Here is a 20,137-nt window from a genome sequence, read left to right on the forward strand (position 1 = left end):
GTACATTTGAGACAACAAATCTACCGAGGTTCTGGATTAAAGTCATTCTGGAATATTCTGACATCGCGACAAGAGCATTGAAAACCTTGCTACAATTTCCAACATCGTATCTTTGTGAAGCGGGCTTCTTAATTAATGTTTAACGACAAGGCGAAGTCGTTAATGGTGAGCGCGGTGTGCAGCTGTTGTGTGCAGCTTACATGGCAGGATGAATCTGAGGAGAACTTTTCTACAAGTCCTTCCATGACCAAACGTAAGTTAATATTCCTTTATTTCAAGAAAGTTTGTAGTGTTTACTTTGGAATCGCTGCATTTGCGCATTTTGCGCTATGTTTAACGTTACGCGCATGCGCAGAACCGCATGGTTGCAATTTTTGATGGGGTGCAAAATTTGTCAGAACACCGGTCCGTGAAAAAAAGACCCAAATAGCACCGGTCCGTGGTGCAACAAAGGTTGGGGACCCTTGTTCTAGCGTATGACCAGTATATCTTGTTATGCTTCTGCGTCAGACCTGCACCGTCAAGGAAGACCCGATTTACGACCCTGCGCCATAGCCTCTCTGTGTCATTTTTATTCTGACTTCGCGTCGCGTCAACGCGTGTGACGTGGTGGAAATGGACTATGATTGTTCCGCTCAGACTGTTTTTTCCGGTTCAGCGCGAAATCACCGCCATTCTCAAACATTATTTTTCTACATGCAAAAATGGACCAAGTCGACGAGAGTATCAACGAAGCGCAAGTACGACAACTTCTACAATGGCTCATCAAGACATTATGAAGATTGCCAAGTAGCAAGAAATTCGTGGGAGTAGATTGCTGAAAATATGGGGCTGGAGGTCAGCCAGCGATTGAATAAAAGAATGGAAGGACCACACAAGTATGTGTGTGTTCGGAATCGATTGGCCACACGAAGCGGTGATCCAGTCGGCCAAAAACTGCCAGTTTTTTATCACTTTATGTCGTATTTTTGGTTGGTGCACTTCATCATTTATTGTGTATACATGTTTGCTGTGAGTCTCTGACTTATTTACGTGTCACACTTCAAGTTTATGAAGAATAAAGCTCAAGTTTGGTTTCAAAAGAGTTTTTTTGATGTTTAATTTTCCCCAACAGACAGTTCACACTCGATACATCATCACTGATTGAGAGTGCCTCGGTGCTTTTATGATAACGTTAACATCAAGGCTTCCGATGCAGTTTGGGAAGTTCCATAGACGCCAGAAATCTGCTATGGCTTCCCACTGGCTGGGTGTAGAACACGGCAAACAAATTGGGCTGGAGGGCTTTGCAGACCTCAGATAAAATGCTGGACGCAGTGCTCGACGCCAGTTTGAAGCTAGCCGCTACAGCTAGCTGGTTTCCACCCGAGGCTAGAACTCTCTATGCGGCATCAATAGTTGGACAGACCGCCTCAAAACCGTCTTCTGTGTCGCCTGCACCTCAACATTTGTATGATTAACATTTATTCAATGTTGATGAGCTGAAAATTTACATTCAAGCATTCCATCTTGAATTTTTTATTTTTTCTCCGTTAAACTAGACTAGCGGAAGTCAACAAGCATGCCCCAAAACCGTACAAACATAACGCCACATCCCTCTCGTGGCTTGGCGGTGAATTACAGAGCAATGCGTTCCTTCACCGCAGAACTATCGAATGCTCATTGACGCCGTAGTCACTTCGCCGTCACCGCAACGCAGGAGCCTAACTCAGTCTTAATACAGTGGAAAAATATGCAGCCTTTAAAAGTACACTGCAGCATCACCCTCTGCTGTTATATTATATAAAAAAAGAACAACTGAGATTCATTTATTTCATGTTCAGCCACTCGTATCTTGTCACGCCTCGCCAGTCAGACATGTATACTGTACATATGAATGGAGGCGGATGATAAAAGACACGCTCATGTTATAAGCAAGATACCAAGATAGTCTTACCTGCTATTAAGGGAGCCTCTTGGCAGCACACTAGCTTAAGGATGACCATCAATAGGAGGGACGTGGCCCCTGAGCGTGTGCCACACATGGTGGCGCTCACTCTAATGCCATCTCTGGACATCGGTCTGAGGAGAGGAAATACATACAGAACATCATTTAAACAAATGCAGTACATACAGTATAGGGCAAAGGCGTTTTTTTAAGACTGCAAGGGAAGCTCAGCTTCCTCTAAAATGTTAAAAAAAAAAAAAAAATCAAATGCATACAGTTGTGTGTACATGTCATTGACGAAATACTTTTGTTCAGAATCCGCTTCTTTATCACTGGTTATGACGCGGCTTACTTTTCGTTTATTTGCGCAGCTTCACAGTCCTTTAAACCAGTGGTCCCCAACCACCGGTCCGTGGCGCATTTGCTACCGGGCAGCAGAGAAATAAAGAATTTATCAATGAGTGCAATCTGGCATGTGGCTCTTTACACATTAATATCCCTGTCTACTCTATAGACTAATCCGAGTAAAGATTTGTACAGACCCCATTCACCTACGTCACACAATCACATGATCGCTTTATTGTGCCGCCATATTGTCCGTCATTGTGTGTCCATATTGTCAATGATCGTAGTTTCTAAAGGTGGATTCACTTGCAAATTATGGAAGCCCCGGTGCTTTCAGACGCTGTAAACTCTTTGGATGAGTTGCATAAAAGCCGTTATTTGGAAAAGCTTCTGTCGATCCAGTCGCCAGATCCATATTTGATGCCCAAATCAATATTTCCTCCCGTCCGGTCCCGTCCCGTGCGTCAGAGCTCGTCCTGAGACCACAAAATTTCCAGTCATACTCCAGTTTATGTCGCGATGAGGAGTCGGGTAGCCAAAATAGGCACCGGACCGAATATAAACCGACATTTGGGCAGCTGAGTGTCACCGTTGTCACTATTGTAAAATGAAACCTGATCGGCGCTTTGACGACGGGCCGGTGTTGTGCCGAAAAATAGCCGCCCCACGTGAAATGTCCCCCTTGATGGAGGCGCTTATTTACAATGCTTTATTGAGGTGAAAACATCAAATGTTTTCATGGACGCATTACAGTAATGGATTCTACAGGTTTTCACGACCATATCCCAATAACAATCACACAGGTATGACATTTATTAGTTCAAGCAGAGTAAAATAATACATATTCACAGTACAAGAATTATTAGTTCAAGCAGAGTAAAATAAATACAAATTCACGGTACAATAAAAGTTGTTTCCGTGTGGGCGCTCCCGTCAGTGGGGACATTTCACGCGGGGCGGCTATTTTTTGGCACATTGGCACAACACCTGTTGTTGCGCTCACCTTCTTGCTGGGCGACCGTGGCGACGAGCTTCGTAGTCTCAGTCTGATGATGTCTGCGATCGTATTGGCATCACGACTATTGATGTTTTCACCGCTGTCTGACGGCTGTCGACACAAACGCATCATGGACCAAGATAAACAAACCGTGCTGCTTTAGACATTTGCCCTTTTAACAATGGGCACACAGTAACTACTAAAATGACCGCTTCTTTCACTTGGTCCCAGCTAAATATTATTAAAAAATAATGATGGTGGAAGAATGGGTAGAAATAAACATTTTGAATTTGAAACAAACTGTATGTTGTCGGCGATTAGCCTCGCAATGATCTTAATTGTGGTTATTTGTCAGCCCAAAACACTCTAAATACTGTATATATTAAATGCATTTTACCAGATAGAAAATGACTACTACATAGTCTGTGGTGATGTTATGGCAACCAACCGCCACACATGCCTTCACCATTTTAATTAATCAATGTTAACAATTGTCAGGAAGGTTTTTGGGTTTGTTTACTAGGCGGTGATTCCTTAGACAAGCAGAAAAACACGCAGTAATAGGAGGAATGTACGTAGCGGTAATATGTAAACACGATGAGCTGACGGACAATATAGCGGCACAAGTCAGGGGGGCGGTGTTGTGACGTCACGTGAATGAGGTCTATAGGTTGCCATCTAGTGGTTGGCCGCAATTACTAGGGTGTTTGCACACCTATAGCAACCTAGCGCCAGTCAACATAAACAGTGACTTTAGCTACAGTTGGGTGTGTGCTGCGGGTGGCGACGTCTTTGGACAGCTTTTTTACGGAGAAAGGCCACCTGCTGAACCAGAAGAGAAGCCTACAACCATGTCCATTCTGCATAATGGACTTGGTTGAGGCTAAAAGCTAGCAAACGAGGCAACAAAAGCGGGTGCACTGAGAGCATCGTACCTCATGGCGAACCGTATTGCTAAAGCTAAGAAACCTTTCACGATTGGAGAAGAATTCATTATGCTTGTGACCACAGATATTAGCCGATAGGAGTGGGAACCTCTTGGTACCTCACGATATGATACGATTTTCGATACAAAGCTCACGATAACGATGATCTGACGATATGGCGATACAACGATTAGCGACATATTGGTCATTCTAGGATATTCTACAAACAATTAATAAACAGAAAAAACAAGCTTCTGCTGTGAATTAGAATGAGTTTATCACTCGTAGACATCCAATCCATTTGATTGGATTTAAATGGACTGAACGTCTATGGCCGTCAGTGGCAGGCAGTGCTAGGCAATGACGTAATTTTGGGCCATTGAAGGTTATTTACCTGTTGATTTTCAGTTACTTCCTGTTTATTTCACGTTACAGAACAGGAAATGACCTCGGAATCACCCAAATGAATAGGCAGTACCTCAAACTCAACAGGAAATGACCTCTAAATACCCTAAAATGAGCAGCAAGTGACCTGTAAATGCCCTGAAAATCGGACAGAATGACTAAATGCTCTGGTTTTGAATGAACGAATGTTCCCACTCTAAATGGATTGGGCGTCGATCATCATCAATGCAGCCTTAGAGTTAACTGAGACACTCCTTGAAAGGTGGAAAAGCGTTATTTAAGTATAACACCATTTACCATTTACCATTACTACTATGGTGGAAGATTTTGGTAGAAACTTGTTGGTTCCTTTTTATTTTATTTTATTTTATTTTTTTAGACATTGACACCTTTTTAAAATGATATCTCGTTTCTTGGCAGGAGCATATCGATAACCTTTTGGGATATGAAGTATCGCGATATATCACCATTTTGATACTTTGTCACACCCCTATTGGACAAGTCGCATAGAAGTGGACCATTTCAAATCCGATCTGGGTCACTTTCGTATGTGCTTTAAATCCGATCTGAGCCACATTTTTCCAGAACGTCGCGGCGATCTGAACTGGCAAGTCTGCCAAATCGGAATTCATGCAGCAATTGCGTCATCAAAGAGCGAGAGAGACGGCGCGCTACGGTAGCAGTGCAGCTGTCTGTTAGCGCCTAGGTCGCCTTGAACACTGCTTTTGGGGAAGGGTCCGGCTTAGCAACAGTCATAAAAAAATTAAAATGGGTTGAGGATAAGCCTGAAAATAATTGGTTTTCTTTCTTCTCTATATGAGCAATATTTCAAGATTGCTTACACAGCCAACAGTTAGGGCAAACTGCCCGTATGTGTGTGTGTGTGTGACATGCACGGACAGCGCATGCATACTGTTGATCCACAGAAACTTTGTATATAAGCCTAAATGGTATTGTTTATGTCTGTTATTTGTGTCCTCTTTTTGGAAATCAAAATACGATCGCCCTGAAATGATGGATGACAGCCAGCATGTGTAGTAATTGGTTTTGATGCTTCTGCGCATGCGGGTCTTCTTGCTCAGCTCGTGTCAGACTGCGAATTAGTGCCCATGCGTAATACTTGAATGGTCTCAATGGACAAAGGCAGTCTGAATGGGCACGCCATAAAAACAGATATGACAAAAAATCGGATTTGTGCATTAAGACCTGCGGTACGAACGTAGCCTATGTGCTCGTCTGTCAATGTTCATTCATTCATTAATTGAAAACCTTTTTTTTTTTATATATTTATTTTTGGAGTGAAACTTCCAAATTTTACAGACAAAAATAAAACAAGAAAAAATTAGTCTTGAAATTTCGTCAACAAAAAACTAGACGAAGACGAACACATTTTGAAATGACTAAAATAGGACGAAGGCGATTACCGTATTGGCCCGAATATAAGACGGCTCTGATTATAAGACGACCCCCTCGTTTTCAAGACAAGTTTGAAAAAAAAACTTTTTGAACACCAAATTATTTTTTATACAGAAAATAATTACAGTACATCTGAAACAAATGATTATAACAATATATTTGAGAGAAAAAGCATGTTATTTTGTCTCATTCAAATCTTAATATCTGAACAAATAAATATGTACACTAAAGTGCAATCACATTCGTAAATGAATGGCTTCTGGTTTTTGAAGTGTAAATAAACCAATCTATTGTGATAAAACAACAAAATTGCAATTACCGCATTAACCATCAAAGTGAAGTCTAACTGTAACTGTAGTCTTGAAACAAATCTGAATAAGGAAAAACATTGCAATAAAATCATGCAAACTGCTTAAACTTGAGAGTAGCTGAGCTCTATCGTGACAGAACATCGCTTCAATGATATCTGGCGCCATCCAGCGTCGTGAATGGGTATAACTTCTAGACCGCGAATATAAGACGACCCCCTCTTTTTCAATCTTATTTCAATGCTAAAAACACCGTTTTGTATTCGGGCCAATACGGTAAGTATTATCGTCCAAAATACTAAGACAAAAATTGAAAGGGCTGCCAAAAATAACACTGCTAATATGTTTAATTAATGACACATCAATTAACTTTTTGTTTAATGATTTTTTTTTTAACAGATTGCTAATTGTCACTGGATTGTGTGATGACTTATCAGTCTCTCCCAGTCAAAAATGGTTGGACGTCTAGCGCTATCAATGGTAATGCATGAGATAAAAATAAATAAATAAAAAACTGACCATAAATTGCTCAAATTTTCTTTTTGGCAAATTTGGCTAAGGGTTGACCGGCGATTCCTCTTGTGCCTGCCTTACAGAACTCAAAGATAGCGACAATTGTGTTAAACACAAAAGGCGTGTTGCCAGCGAGTAATAGTAGTTAGGCTTTACAATATTTTTTGGGTTTCCCACCATTTGATTTTGCCTATATCATGTCCACTTGATGCGTGTGTGTGTGTGTGTGTGTTTTTTTTTTTTAAATGGACATCGTGTCTTTGCACTAAGATAAATCGATCATTAGGAACAGCAACAATTGGCTTTTGATACAAGGGGATGTGGCTGGGTAGTCTCCACTAGTTCAATCCTACTCACATGCAGCACACCAACTTGACAAAAAGCTGCACAAAACACTCATCTTTATATCAACAAGTAATCAAGAGTCTGACTGTACAGTATATACGCAACAGCGGCAGCGATCTGACTTCACCTGCGTGTGCTGATCGTGAGCAACTGAGATGAATCAGGTGAAATTGCGAAGATCAGCCATCTGTGGAACAACCCATTCACCTATGTTTGATTACAGGCAGCCTCCGCCAAGTCTATCTTATACACCTCCACCCTGCTTGGACATGCACTATGATTTTCTCATTGCAACAATGTTTCCATGCATGAAACTCCATGAATTGCATATTATTCAAGTGTCATAGCATACTGTATTTTTACTTTGTGGATTGTGCGTGATATTTAACCAGGGGCGTTACCGGGGGTGGGGGTGGGGGCATGGGTGGGCCGTGCCCACCGACGAACACACTCTGCCCAACCAAAGAAAACTGGAAGTAGTACTAAAGGCAGTCTGGGCACCGCATATGGTATCCCATTCATATAGTACTGATGTGTTCTAAGTTTTAACACTAGAAGTCCCAGAGAATTCTGGTACTCCTACTAGTCCCAAACAATGGCCGATATGGCCTCTTCCCCGGAAAACCCAGAGGTAGCAAAAATGACCCAAGTGCTTTTCGTGGAAGTCGTTGTCGAGCAGACAACAGCCGTTCATATGGAAATGCAACCACTAGACATACATTAACTTCAGACACAATGACCACAATCCATACACCATGCCCCTGATACAGTCCTTCTAAACTATAGACACAATTCCTGCTTTACACTCAAATTTCAGTTCTAAAACGCTTTTTTTTCTTCTTAAGAACAATGTACACATTTGGGCCATTATTTCTGTCGTTATGTGTGGAGCATAGGAGAAGTGAATTAAAAAATGTGTAAAAAGTGTCAAACTTGATCAATAAATGTAAGTAAATAAATGTAGCTTGACTTGAACTGACACAAACTATCACGAGTCACGGAGGATAGGCCAAATTGGCCATTGCTAAGGAATATTAGGAGTGTTTGTCTTGGGAAAGGCCAAGTCGGCCTCTGCTGGGTTTTCTAGTGTTTACCTTTGCATTGTTACCTCCTCCTTCAACTTAAAAAAAAAATAGAAATGTTGGTTTTGTTATTAGGGGGCGCTATACACATTTACGAATATTTTTTTTTTTTTTTTTTACATTTTGTCAAAGTTTTCACCAATGTTCACCTGGCTGTTGAGTTTGGTGAGATTTGAAGCATTTTGAGGAGGTCAAAGTAGGGCTCAAAGCGTCAGCGAGACAAAGAATGACTGCTAGGGGGCGCTACATAGTGTATTTGGAATTTGTCTTTACACGGTATCAAAGATTGCACCAGTCTTGACCTGCCTGCCGATTTTGGTGCGTTTTGAAGCATTCTAAGGGGGTCAAATTCAGCTCAAAGGAGCTGCGGAACAAACTATAATAATAATAATAATAATAAAACCATGGAACCACAATAGATTACCTAAAAAAAACAACTGTCACCTGCATGTCCATACTGTTCAGTTATAGATGTGTTCTAAGTGAAATAAAATCAAATCAACTTTTATTTGTTTAGACCAAATCACAATAACAGTTATCTCAAGGAGAAAACAAAACATGTTTTAAGGTGCAGTAGCCCTACGCTGGATTTACTTACTTGAGCATTGTAGCTTTTTTTTTTTTTTGCCCCCCCAGGTAAGACTAATGCCCACCCACACCTGGCATCCTGGTAACACCACTGCATTTAACATCAATATCTGGAAAGAAAATGAAAACTTGTGCTTATGTGAATTGTGAAATAAAAATTGCATTCTAAACACCATGAATTTTTCTCCAAAAGATTTTTTTAACACAAAGTTAAATGGGTGAATTCTTTGTTGGTTTTGATTTTGAGGTGAGTGCACCACTGCACTTTCATTCAGTATTTTTATCTCCCATCTTATCTCTGGTTCCTCAGTGGACACTCTCTTTATCCCTCACTTCAACAAATCGAAGCCTTTCTGCAAAGACTGTCTATCAGATCCAAGCCACTGGTTAGTCATCTCCACCAAATAGCTTTCCATCCAATCTCATTCCCGCTGAGTTACAGCGCAGCGATCCATTTGCACAATTGCTCCATTTGCATGGAAAGATGACGAGTGAAATGTTTCAATGCAGGACCTCCCGTCCATAGACTCCATTGGACATAGTTCTGCTGTAGTTTTCCAGATAATCACAGCAGATAAACACTGCAGGCTGCTGGTGCAAGGGATCTGATAAATATCCAATTACCAGGCAGGAGATGCCTGTGACAAGTCCACTGCAGTGGTGTTTGTGTAGGAAACACATGCGTTCAGAATTGAAATGAGTTCGGGATTGGATAGGGTAAGGGTTAGAACAAGGATGTCATATTAATTTTTTTTCACGAGCCACATTGTAGTCATCGGCAGGGGTAAAAGTGGGCCGGAATGGTCCGGAACGGTGTTCGGCTAAGAAATTTTTCGCCGGAACGAGGCAAAACAGTGGTTTGATCCAGAAAATATGACGGAACGGTCAAAACCCCATGCTAAAAACAACCTGCCTGGCTGCCACACAGGCATCTCCAAGCGTAAAACAATCTATTGACGTCAGATTTACATACACAAGTGTTAACAACAAGCATAATAAAGTGCTTGTGTAGCATCATCAATTTTCACAGATATTCATTATTTATTTATTTCACGGACAGCACAGAGCTCTCCACAGCTGCAGCAGTTATCGTAGTCTGAGGAGACCAGGTACGAGCAGTCGCGTCGATGTGTGCATGGACTTAGTTGTCCTTTAATTGGCTGACATACTCACATGTAGGCCTGCAGCTATCGAATATTTTAGTAGTCGATTAATCGATGAACTAATTTGTTCGAATAATCGAGTAATCGGATAAGGAACATAAAAAAAAATAAAAATACCTAAGCTGAGCTTCAAATGAAAAAACTAAAAAATGAGGATCTGTGTACAACAAAAGAACAATTGGCTAACCTACATTGCAAAAATCCGCTAGCTTAAAGGCTATAAAACGCTAACTTTTTTTTTTTTAATTCTCTAAACAAATCTGTGTACAACAAAAGAACAATTGGCTAACCTACAGAGCAAAAATCCGCTAGCTTAAATGCTATAAAACGCTAACTTTTTTTTTTTAATTCTCTAAACAAATGCTTTAGACACATATTCCCACAAAAAACGGCTAAATATACTTAAAAACTATTTTCTGAATGCATTAAAAAACATTAGCTCAAACAAAAACGTATGTTGGTCTTAACAGGGAGCAGTTGGATTCAGCCATGTGAAATGAGACTGAATAGTGGGTAGTGCATCCACCCAAATCAATAAAACTAAATGCAAACACTTTCAAAACAAACCATTACAAAGCCACTTTAATTAAACGAATACTCGAAGCAGCAAAATTTAATTTGAATCTTTTTTTCTAATCGAATACTCGAGTTGATCGATTAATCGTTGCAGCGCTACTGATGTGATCAGCAAAGATAGTTAGCTCTGATAGGTTCAAATGCACGTTTTCTGGAACAGCCAAAAAGAAAAAAATGAACAAGTTCGTTAAATTAATGTGATAAAAAAAAGGGCAATGCAACAGAAAATTGATCAGATCTTTAAGAGAAAGGAAAGATTTGAAGAAGCTTATTCATTTAATTTAATTTTACTTTATTTGTTTTGATGGGGCGGTTCAGAACATATTTCATGTCAATGTGCACTTTGGGCTTATTTTTGTTCATTTATGTTAGGCTACTTATTTATTTCCTCATAATTAATTTAAAAAAAAAAATTAAATAAGTCAATGTTTGCGTGATCTCTAAAGTATATTCAATTTTACTGTGCATAATACACGTCATTTGTTCTTAATTTGTGAATGTATGTTATTTATAGCTTTATTATTTAAAATAAAAAAAGTAAATGTTTGCATTAGCTTGAATTTTAAGGTATATCCAATGTTCTTAAGTACCGTATTTTTCAGACTATAAATTGCACTGGAGTATAAGTCGCATTTTGGGGGGAAATTTACTAGATAAAATCCAGCACATAGAACAGATATTTCATCTTTAAAGGCAATTTAAAATAAAAATGCAATGCAGAACAATATGCTGAATAAGTGTACAGCATGATAATGTTACATGATGCATGAACAACAAAATGCAAATGTGGCCAGTATGTTAACGTAACATAACTATTAAGAGTTATTCAGATAACTATAGCATAAAGAACATGCTAACAAGTTTAGCAAACCACCAGTGTCACTCCAAAACACCAAAATAACATGTGAAATGATATAAAAATGTGTTAATAATTTCACACATAAGTTGCTCCTGAAAAACTATGGGAAAAAAACTCTGACTTATAGTCCAAAAAATACGGTAGTTAAAATTGAGGTTTTGCATTTAGATGTGACAAAATGAGGAAAAATGAAAATTAGGAGATAGAGGTTGGGGTCACTGAATCATTGAAAAATACAATTTTAAATGAAAATCAGGTTCTCAGTTTGCCTTGTGATAGTATGTGTTATGCAGTAGCCTAATGCATGTGTAAAACGATTTTTTTTGTGTGTGTGTATAAGTAGTAGGTATAATTGTGCCAATAGCAGTTTTCTTTGCATTATAGTGGTATCAGGAGGTTTCACCCCCCTACCCCCACAGAAACAAATAAACAAAATCTGGATTTGTGGCAACCTTCACGTCAGGGAGTTCCAGCAAGAAAATCTAGCCACTTTCACCCTGGTCAATGATTCCCTCGGAGGGCCATTATGACATTGAAGTCATATAAATCTATGATCGTCTCGTTTTATCACACAAAATAATTTCAATGATTTCTGGATTTGAAATCTCAAGCTTGTTCAGCATTTTAAAAAGTGACATCCATAAGCAATTAGAGGATTTTAGCAAGAAAAAGTTCTGAAAAAAAAAAAAAACGATGGCAAGGCAAGGCAAGGCAAATTTATTAATATAGCACAATTCAACACAAGGCAATTCAAAGTGCTTTACATCACATGAAGATCATAAAAATCACATTTAAATCAATACAACGTAAAAACCACGACAAAAGATCGCATTTAATCACAAATAGAATAAAAATAAATAAAAATAAAACAAAAATAAAACTAAAACTACTACTAATAATAATTGAAATCAGCAATGGAGATAAGCACAAGAGGAATAGAAAGCAAGTAGATTGAAATATATAGACAGTTATGGGTATGCAGTGCTAAACAAAAGTGTTTTTAGCCCTGATTTAAAAGAGCTAACAGTTTGAGCATACTTCAGACGTTCAGGTAACTTGTTCCAGAGGTGATGAGCATAATAACTAAATGTTGCCTCACCCTGCTTGGTTCTTGTTCTTGGAACATGCAGAAGACCGGTTCCAGACGACCTTAGGGGTCTAGATGTCTCATAGGAATCTAACAAGTCAAGCATGTATTTTGGTCCAAGGCCATTAAGTGTTTTGTAGACGAGCAGTAGTATTTTATAGTCTATCCTTTGGCTCACTGGAAGCCAGTGTAGCGATTTCAAAACCGGTGTAATGTGGTCCAGCTTCCTTGTATTTGTGAGGACTCTGGCTGCAGCATTCTGTACTAGCTGCAGCTTCCTGACTGATTTTTTTATCAAGACCTGTAAATATACCGTTGCAATAGTCCAATCTGCTGAAAATGAATGCATGCATCAGTTTTTCCATGTCTTGTTGAGTCAGAAGCCCCTTAATTCTGGTTATATTTTTTAGGTGGTAATAAGCGGATTTAGTGATGGACTTTAGATGGCTATCAAATTTTAGGTCTGAGTCAATAATTACGCCAAGGTTTCTGACTTGATTTGTAGCTGTAAGTGACATTGTGCTAAGTTGGCTGCTTATCTTTGACCTTTCCTTTTTTGGCCCAAAAATGATCACCTCTGTCTTCTCCACATTTAACTGGAGAAAATTCTGGCACATCCATTCATTGATTTGATGAATGCATTTACTCAGGGACACTAAGGGACTAAAATCATGTGGGGACACAGAAATGTACAGCTGTGTGTCATCTGCATAGGCGTGATAGGAGATGTCATACTGTTCCATTATCTGAGCTAACGGAAGCATATAGATGTTAAATAAGAGTGGTCCAAGAATTGATCCTTGAGGGACTCCACACGTGAATTTGGTTCGTTCTGACTGATAGTTTCCAATTGACACAAAGAAATCCCTATCATGTAAATAGGATGTGAACCACTGAAGAATAGTGTCAGTAAGCCCCACCCACTGTTCCAATCTGCTGAGTAGTATGACTATGGGTCAGAGGGTTTAGAGCCGGGATCCTCAATTAGCTGACCACAGTCCATGACCGGACCACGGCACACCTCTCTACAGACCCAGAGCATATGGCACTTTTCAAAAAAAAAAAAGCGCTACTATTCTATCGCTGAATTATGTTTAATTTTTAGTCAAATATCTTTCATGTTCCCACTTCTGTTGTCATCTCTATGACAACGATGCGCTGATTGGCTGAGAGAGCATGCATGGATGCGCTGATTTGCTAAGAGAGCCTGCATGCTACTAGCTAGAGTGGACAGACCGCAGCAGTGTGAAACACGTGTCGCACCCGGCACTTTGCAATCCCAGTAGAAGACCGAATCTTACAAAATGGAGACCGAATCTTACAAAATGGCATGCTCAAAGTTGACCAAGAGAAGTAAAGTGGACAACGAAAATCGCGTTTCAATGACGAATGGACTGACAAATATGCGTCCAGTTTTACCAACTGTAGGTACCAAACCTATGTGCTTAATATGCTTCAAGACAGTTGCTCTTATAAAAAAGTGAAAATGTGAAACGCCATTATGTTAAAGAGCACAGCTTTTTTGAAGATGTTTCCTCCTAAATCAGAATTGAGAAGGCAAGAAATTTACAGGTTGAAGCAGTCAAATCAAGACTCAAGCAAGGTTATTGTTAAATCTATAGCACAACAACAAATTGCAACGGAGTGCTCACTCAGAATGTCGTGGGTGTTGGCCAAACATGAGAAGCCGTTCTCTGATGGAGGAATAATACAAGAGTCGATGACGGAAGTGATGGCAGCGATGTTCGAAGGAAAAGAAAAGGAGGAAATGACAACAAAAAAATCAAACAAATCTCAGTTCTCTCAGTTTCATCAACCACAAGACAGACTGAAGTACTGGCTGATGATGTGAGTAAACAGCTTTGTGACCCCCAAATGTCATTTCTCTCATTGAGCAGTGTTTTACAAAGTTACTGTCAATAATTATTATGTTTGCACCTTAATGAGCTTGTCATTTATGTTCTGTACATGTAACATGTACTGTACTCCTATTTGTCAACGTTTAAGGTTAAAGGAGTTTTTGGTCCCACAGTAACATATATAGAGGCGTGCGAAATTTCCGATTTATAGATTCTTCGCCATTCGGCCGTGAAAGATTCAAGAACCATTCACAAACATCCAAATTCCGATTCTTGAATTATACCAGGTAAAGCGGAAATAAAACACAGTAAGCGTGGTGTTCGGGAAACAATGAGAAATGGAGCGAGAGTCAATATCACGTTCAACTCATGAGGCTAGATTTAAAAAAAAAAAAAAAGAAGAATACCTGACTGCGGCCGTTAGCCGCTACAAACAACACCCAGTTGCTAGTTGCTACAAACATACGGCTATGGTAGACATCACATATATGTAGAACTAAATGTGAAATGACGACGGCCGCGTTAGAACATATACCAAGAACTAGATGCGAAATGAAAGACTTGCCTGCGCTAGTAAACAGGTGCAATCTCATAGCAGTAGACTTCTCCAGAAGGCTCTGTTGTAGCGTATGGGGCGCCGTTTGTAAAGCAGCGCATGCTGAAAATTACATTTTCTCACATTTAGCGCCACACAGTGTTTAAAATGGTGTGAAATTTTTAGAGTCCTTTTTTTTTTTTTGCACATTTACAACATTAATTAGCAACCTAAATATTTATTTTTAAATAAGAAGTTTTGGACCTGATTGTTTAAATCCAGAACTAAATATTTAATTTAGATTTTGAATTTATATCCTATATCCTAAATGTTAAATCAGGAAACGGTCGGAACTAAATACTTGGCTTAATATGCAAATTCAAATGACTGGAGAGCGGAAGTAACAAAATAAAAGCTGGTGGAGCAGCTCAGACTGTCTGTTTACGTTGCTTGAAAATGAATAAAACTTACTCAACGGTGGCAGTCTGCTCTTGGACATGAGTCATTGTGATAATAACAATATATAGGTAAAATACATATTTTGGAGAAACTATTTAAAGGGTATTTTGTGTGCTCCAGCTTTTATTTTGTTACTTCCGGTCTGCAGTCATGTGAATTTGCATATTAAGCAAAATATTTAGTTGCAACCGTTTCCACATTTAGATTTTAGGATATAAATGTAAGATTTAAACTAAATATTTAGTTCTGGATTGAAAAATTCAGGTCCAAAACTTATTTAAAAAAGAATATTTAGGTTGCTAAATAATGTTATAAATAGAGATGTCCCGATCAATCGGGTCCGATCACGTCATTTTCAAAGTATCGGAATCGGCAAAAAATATCAGCCATGCCTTTTTTTTTAATATATATATATATATATGTATATATATATATATTTTTTTTTTTAATTAAATCGTTTTCTAATTGTATTTAACGTTACAGACATAATATGTTACACTCATCCAGAGTCTCTAGTTTAGGCTTAAGGTAGGGTTATCAAATTTATCCCGTTAACGGCAGTAATTATTATTATTATTTTTTTTAATGTATCACGTTAAAATATTTAACGCAATTAATGGATGCACTGCACGGCCCACTCACGCATTGTCGCGCTCAATCTGTAATGGCGCCGTTTTACCTATATAGAGAGATAAAAAGCAGCGTAAAATGAGTAGAGTGAATTTTGGCAGCCCTTGGAGCCTTTTTTTAATTGGCTAAAGCCTTACAATCCCTCTCCCTACGATTAGAAATATCATGGGAAGAAATGTGGGGAAGCAAGGTAGCAATTGATCTTTTTCTTAACACCTTATGTTATTTCCCAACGCAGAGAAGATATATCAATTGGTAGCACTACGCACAGTCATGGTTCCACTTCCCATCATGCATTTGGGCATGGCTACAGTATCATTTACTGAAAGCTCAACAAATACACTAGATGGCAATATTTAGTCACAATATACAAAATCACAAGTCTTTCTATCCGTGGATCCCTCTCACAGAAAGAATGTTAATAATGTAAATGCCATCTTGAGGATTTATTGTCATAATAAACAAATATAGTACTTATGTACTGTATGTTGAATGTATATATTCGTCCGAGTTGTATTCATTTTTTTCTTAAGGCATTGCCAAAATGTATATGATCGGGAAAAATTATCGGAAATGATTGGAATGGAATCGGGACCAAAAAAAAAAGCAATCGGATCGGGAAATACCGGGATCGGCAGATACTCAAACTAAAACGATCGGGATCGAATCGGGAGCAAAAAAAAATGATCGGAACAACCTTAGTTATAAATGTGCAAAAAAAAAAAAGACTAAAAATTTCACACCACGTTTTCAACACTGTGTGGCGGTGAATGTGAGAAAATGTTGTCGTAATTTTCAGCATGTGCTGCTTTACAAACGGCGCCCCATAGTAGCCAACATAATTACTTTTAATCTAAAATATCCCTTAAATTGGCAAAATCTTGACTTGAATCTATCTTTAAATGATGAAACAGTTTTGAAACTTTCACAATTCAAAAGTAGACAGAAGGGAACTAATGCAAAAACGGTAGCAATTTTAACAACTTTAACGGTTGATTCACAAAATTAAATGAATTGAATGTAGTTTAAAGCTGCTGACACAGAATGGGGACTTGAGTATTTACTGTTTTTAAGTGTTAACTTGATACTAAAATAGTAGTTTGGTTTAACTGAGAGGATTTGGGGGGGGGGGGGGGGGGCTGTGGGGTTATCTGAATTGAAATTCTGAATTGAAATCGTAATCGAATCGTTAGGTGTCCAAAGATTCCCACCTCTAAACATATGATTGTCAAAAACTGCACTGCAACATGTGCCATTTGGTGTGACGGTGATTACAGATAAAAGATTGTTTTGACGCGTGTTCTCCAGGAATCATAAATATGAATCAGCCCAAGGATAACCAATCAATCCTGAAAGGAAATTAAAGTTTTACGGTACTTGTTTCCATCCCCACCGTCGCTGGCGGTTCAATAGCAGAGGAATGAAATGCCATTATAGTCTCTCGTTATTCGACTCCACGGTCGCGTTGAATTGATTGAAGCCTATTACGATGGGGGTGACAAGACAATGCAAAGCTGCCAGGCTCCTTCCCATAAAAAGCACAAAGAAAATTCTGGAGAGACTATGCTGAGCTGCATATCGATTCTCAAACGGCCTCCTGCTGGAACATTCAGAAAGCTTCACTTTTTCACAATGACGAAGGCTCGATAAAGCACAAAAGTTCTGTTCCCCTAGGTGGCAAAAGTTGGTGCAGTGGCGCCTAAAACAAAGCAATGATCGTCTGATTAGCAGGTAACTCATGATTTAGCCTGTTTAATGAGCGTGAACTCAACACGACCTCCCGATAGCGACTTCGCCGCTGACCTTTCAATCCAATACGCTTCCATCTCTTGCTTCTGTCTTCCACAACTTATACTGCGGTTGCCACCTTAACTCATTCACTCCCAGCCATTTTTACCAGAGCAAGGCCCTTCACTCCTGGCCGTTTTACTGGATTTTGACTGATTTTGCAAGGCCCACAGAAACTTCTGTTCTATTGCTATATAAACATGGAACCCACCAAAAGACAGATTAGACTCTCTTCTTTCAGCAGGAAAAAAAGTAAGTTCATATCTTTTTCCATTCTTTAGAAATCAGCATTAAAATTTAGCTTAGTTTGAACAATTTTCCAATTTCTGATGAAAAAAACTGAGAAATGAGAAATTCAGCTTTTTGTGAAAGCATACATTTCAAACATAACTTTGACTTTAACGCAGCTATTTTTTGCTTTAGTTACATCCCAAACATCTGAATAATGTTTTCCTTTTACAAAATAACATAAACAGTAAGACAAATAGAGCTTTTGATAGAAAAGTAACAATTTATTTACACATAACTAACTGAGATGACGCTGTTGTGGCCGTGACAGCCGGGTTAACTTTTCCCTCATCGCCGCCTGTCTCATAAAGATGGATTTTTTTGAGTCTCTGCAGGGTCTGCCCGGCGAGCAGCACAGACTCAATGACATCGTCCGCTGCACTGGTGGTCCCGGTCGTTCTGCTCGGGCGTCCAGCGCCTGGCATCCCGGGCGTCCTCTCAGTTGTTCTGTCCGGTTGTCCGCCGTCTGGCATCCTTCCGCCGGCGCCCCGGCCGTGTGGCCCAATCGTTCATTGCCGTTGAATCAGGTTGCGAGTCTTACCAAATGCGCTACTGCCCTCCAGTGGCCAGTTTTATAGCTTAAAAAAGGATTTTCAGCTTTGTGCTATGGAGCTCAGTTGAATCAGAACCCAGAGATGTCTCTTATGAAAAAAAACGTAAAAGACGTATAAATACGTTTTTGGGACACTGAAACAACTAAAAATTGAACATATTTATATGTTTTTAGGAGCAAAGGAGTTAACAGCTGCAGTAAAAGCCCTGATTTCAACTGCTTAAACTTGCTTAAAACTCAAAAACCAATCCAAAATTTAAACATAACCCCAGCATGGTCTTTACTAAAACCGCTTCAGGAGACTTGTGGAGCGCTTGCCGACGGTGCTGCGTTTTGACGGATGCTTCCCGCGTTCTTTCGCGCTGTTCTCGTGTGCCGCTGTGGTAACTCCCTCCTCATAAAAACGGATTAAGCATCTCGCATCCCTATGCCCACCACAACCGTGCCGCCCTCCTCACTTTATTACAATAAAAGGATTAACCTGCCTCAGCAGCGTAAAGTGATCAGAGGAAGGCGGACCGCGGGCAACTCGGCTGTCCTCCGTTAATCATCAAGCGCTCACCAGCAAAGATGAGTTGGTGGGGGTGCGCCATGGTAGCGCCGTACTCCAGAGACAAACTGACAAGCCATTTGGATGCCATGCAGTTGACTTACATAAGAGCAAATCTTTTTCTTTTGTGTCTGTTAAAGAGCAAATCTTTTTCTTTTGTGTCTGTTAAAATCATGACTTGTTTCAACCATGTTTGAATCCCTCTTTGAAAACCTCAATCTGAAACCTTAACCCAGTAATAAAAAAAAATATATGACACATATGTAGATTTCCTGAACCTTAACTTTAAATGTTAAAGGGCAGCTGAAGAGCTTTTCGGATTTCGGTGTAATTTTATGAATATAAAACCGGCAGAGAGGCGCGTTCCTCATTGCTAGGGTGTTGCTATGGCAGTAACTCAAAATTATGCGGTCAATTGTTGTTGTTGTTGTTTCTTTTTTTTTATATGAGCTTTGAGACAGCAAATGATGCATTTAATACAATTTAACCAAGTAAAGCGCTCAAGAACGAAATCCGAAAAGCTCTTCGGCTGCCTTATAATTTAGGCAAGGCGTAAAACTCTTAATTTGAAGTCCTGACCTATCTTGATGTTTCTATTGTCCTGGTATTTGTTCCCATTGTTTGTTAATTGTACTTGGCACATTCATTTTATATCATTTTGTACCGGATTAGATTTGTACAGCTCTCAGCGTCTCAGCGAAGCAAGGTCTTACACAGATAACACAGCTGCCTGGTAAAATTCCACTTTCTTATGATCCACTTCATGGGTTAACGTGGGGGCCTACCTATTCGCATTGGAAAAATCAAAAAGCGTATACGTTGAGAGTTCAGGGCAGATCTTCTCAGAGGCTGCGTGAGGATCTCAGGGACATTTTTCCTGGCCGGCCAGCTTTTGATTATTCTTTCCTGAATAAATGTATTTATCTTCGGGGATTATT

The 20,137-nt window shown here is 39.4% G+C and overlaps 1 protein-coding gene across 2 annotated transcripts in view; it reads right to left on the minus strand.

The window, feature by feature from the left end:
* LOC130917793 (roundabout homolog 1-like) overlaps nt 1–20,137 on the minus strand; it is a 621,696-nt gene that overhangs the window by 557,973 nt on the left and 43,586 nt on the right. For both annotated transcript variants that reach the window (XM_057839493.1, XM_057839489.1), the window contains exon 2: nt 1,937–2,061. In XM_057839493.1, coding sequence (XP_057695476.1) covers nt 1,937–2,057 — 121 coding nt within the window. In that variant the 5' untranslated portion in view covers nt 2,058–2,061. The remainder of the gene's footprint in view (nt 1–1,936; nt 2,062–20,137) is intronic.

Source organism: Corythoichthys intestinalis, chromosome 6, assembly GCF_030265065.1.
Source record: "Corythoichthys intestinalis isolate RoL2023-P3 chromosome 6, ASM3026506v1, whole genome shotgun sequence".
In the NCBI taxonomy this organism is placed as follows: domain Eukaryota; kingdom Metazoa; phylum Chordata; class Actinopteri; order Syngnathiformes; family Syngnathidae; genus Corythoichthys; species Corythoichthys intestinalis.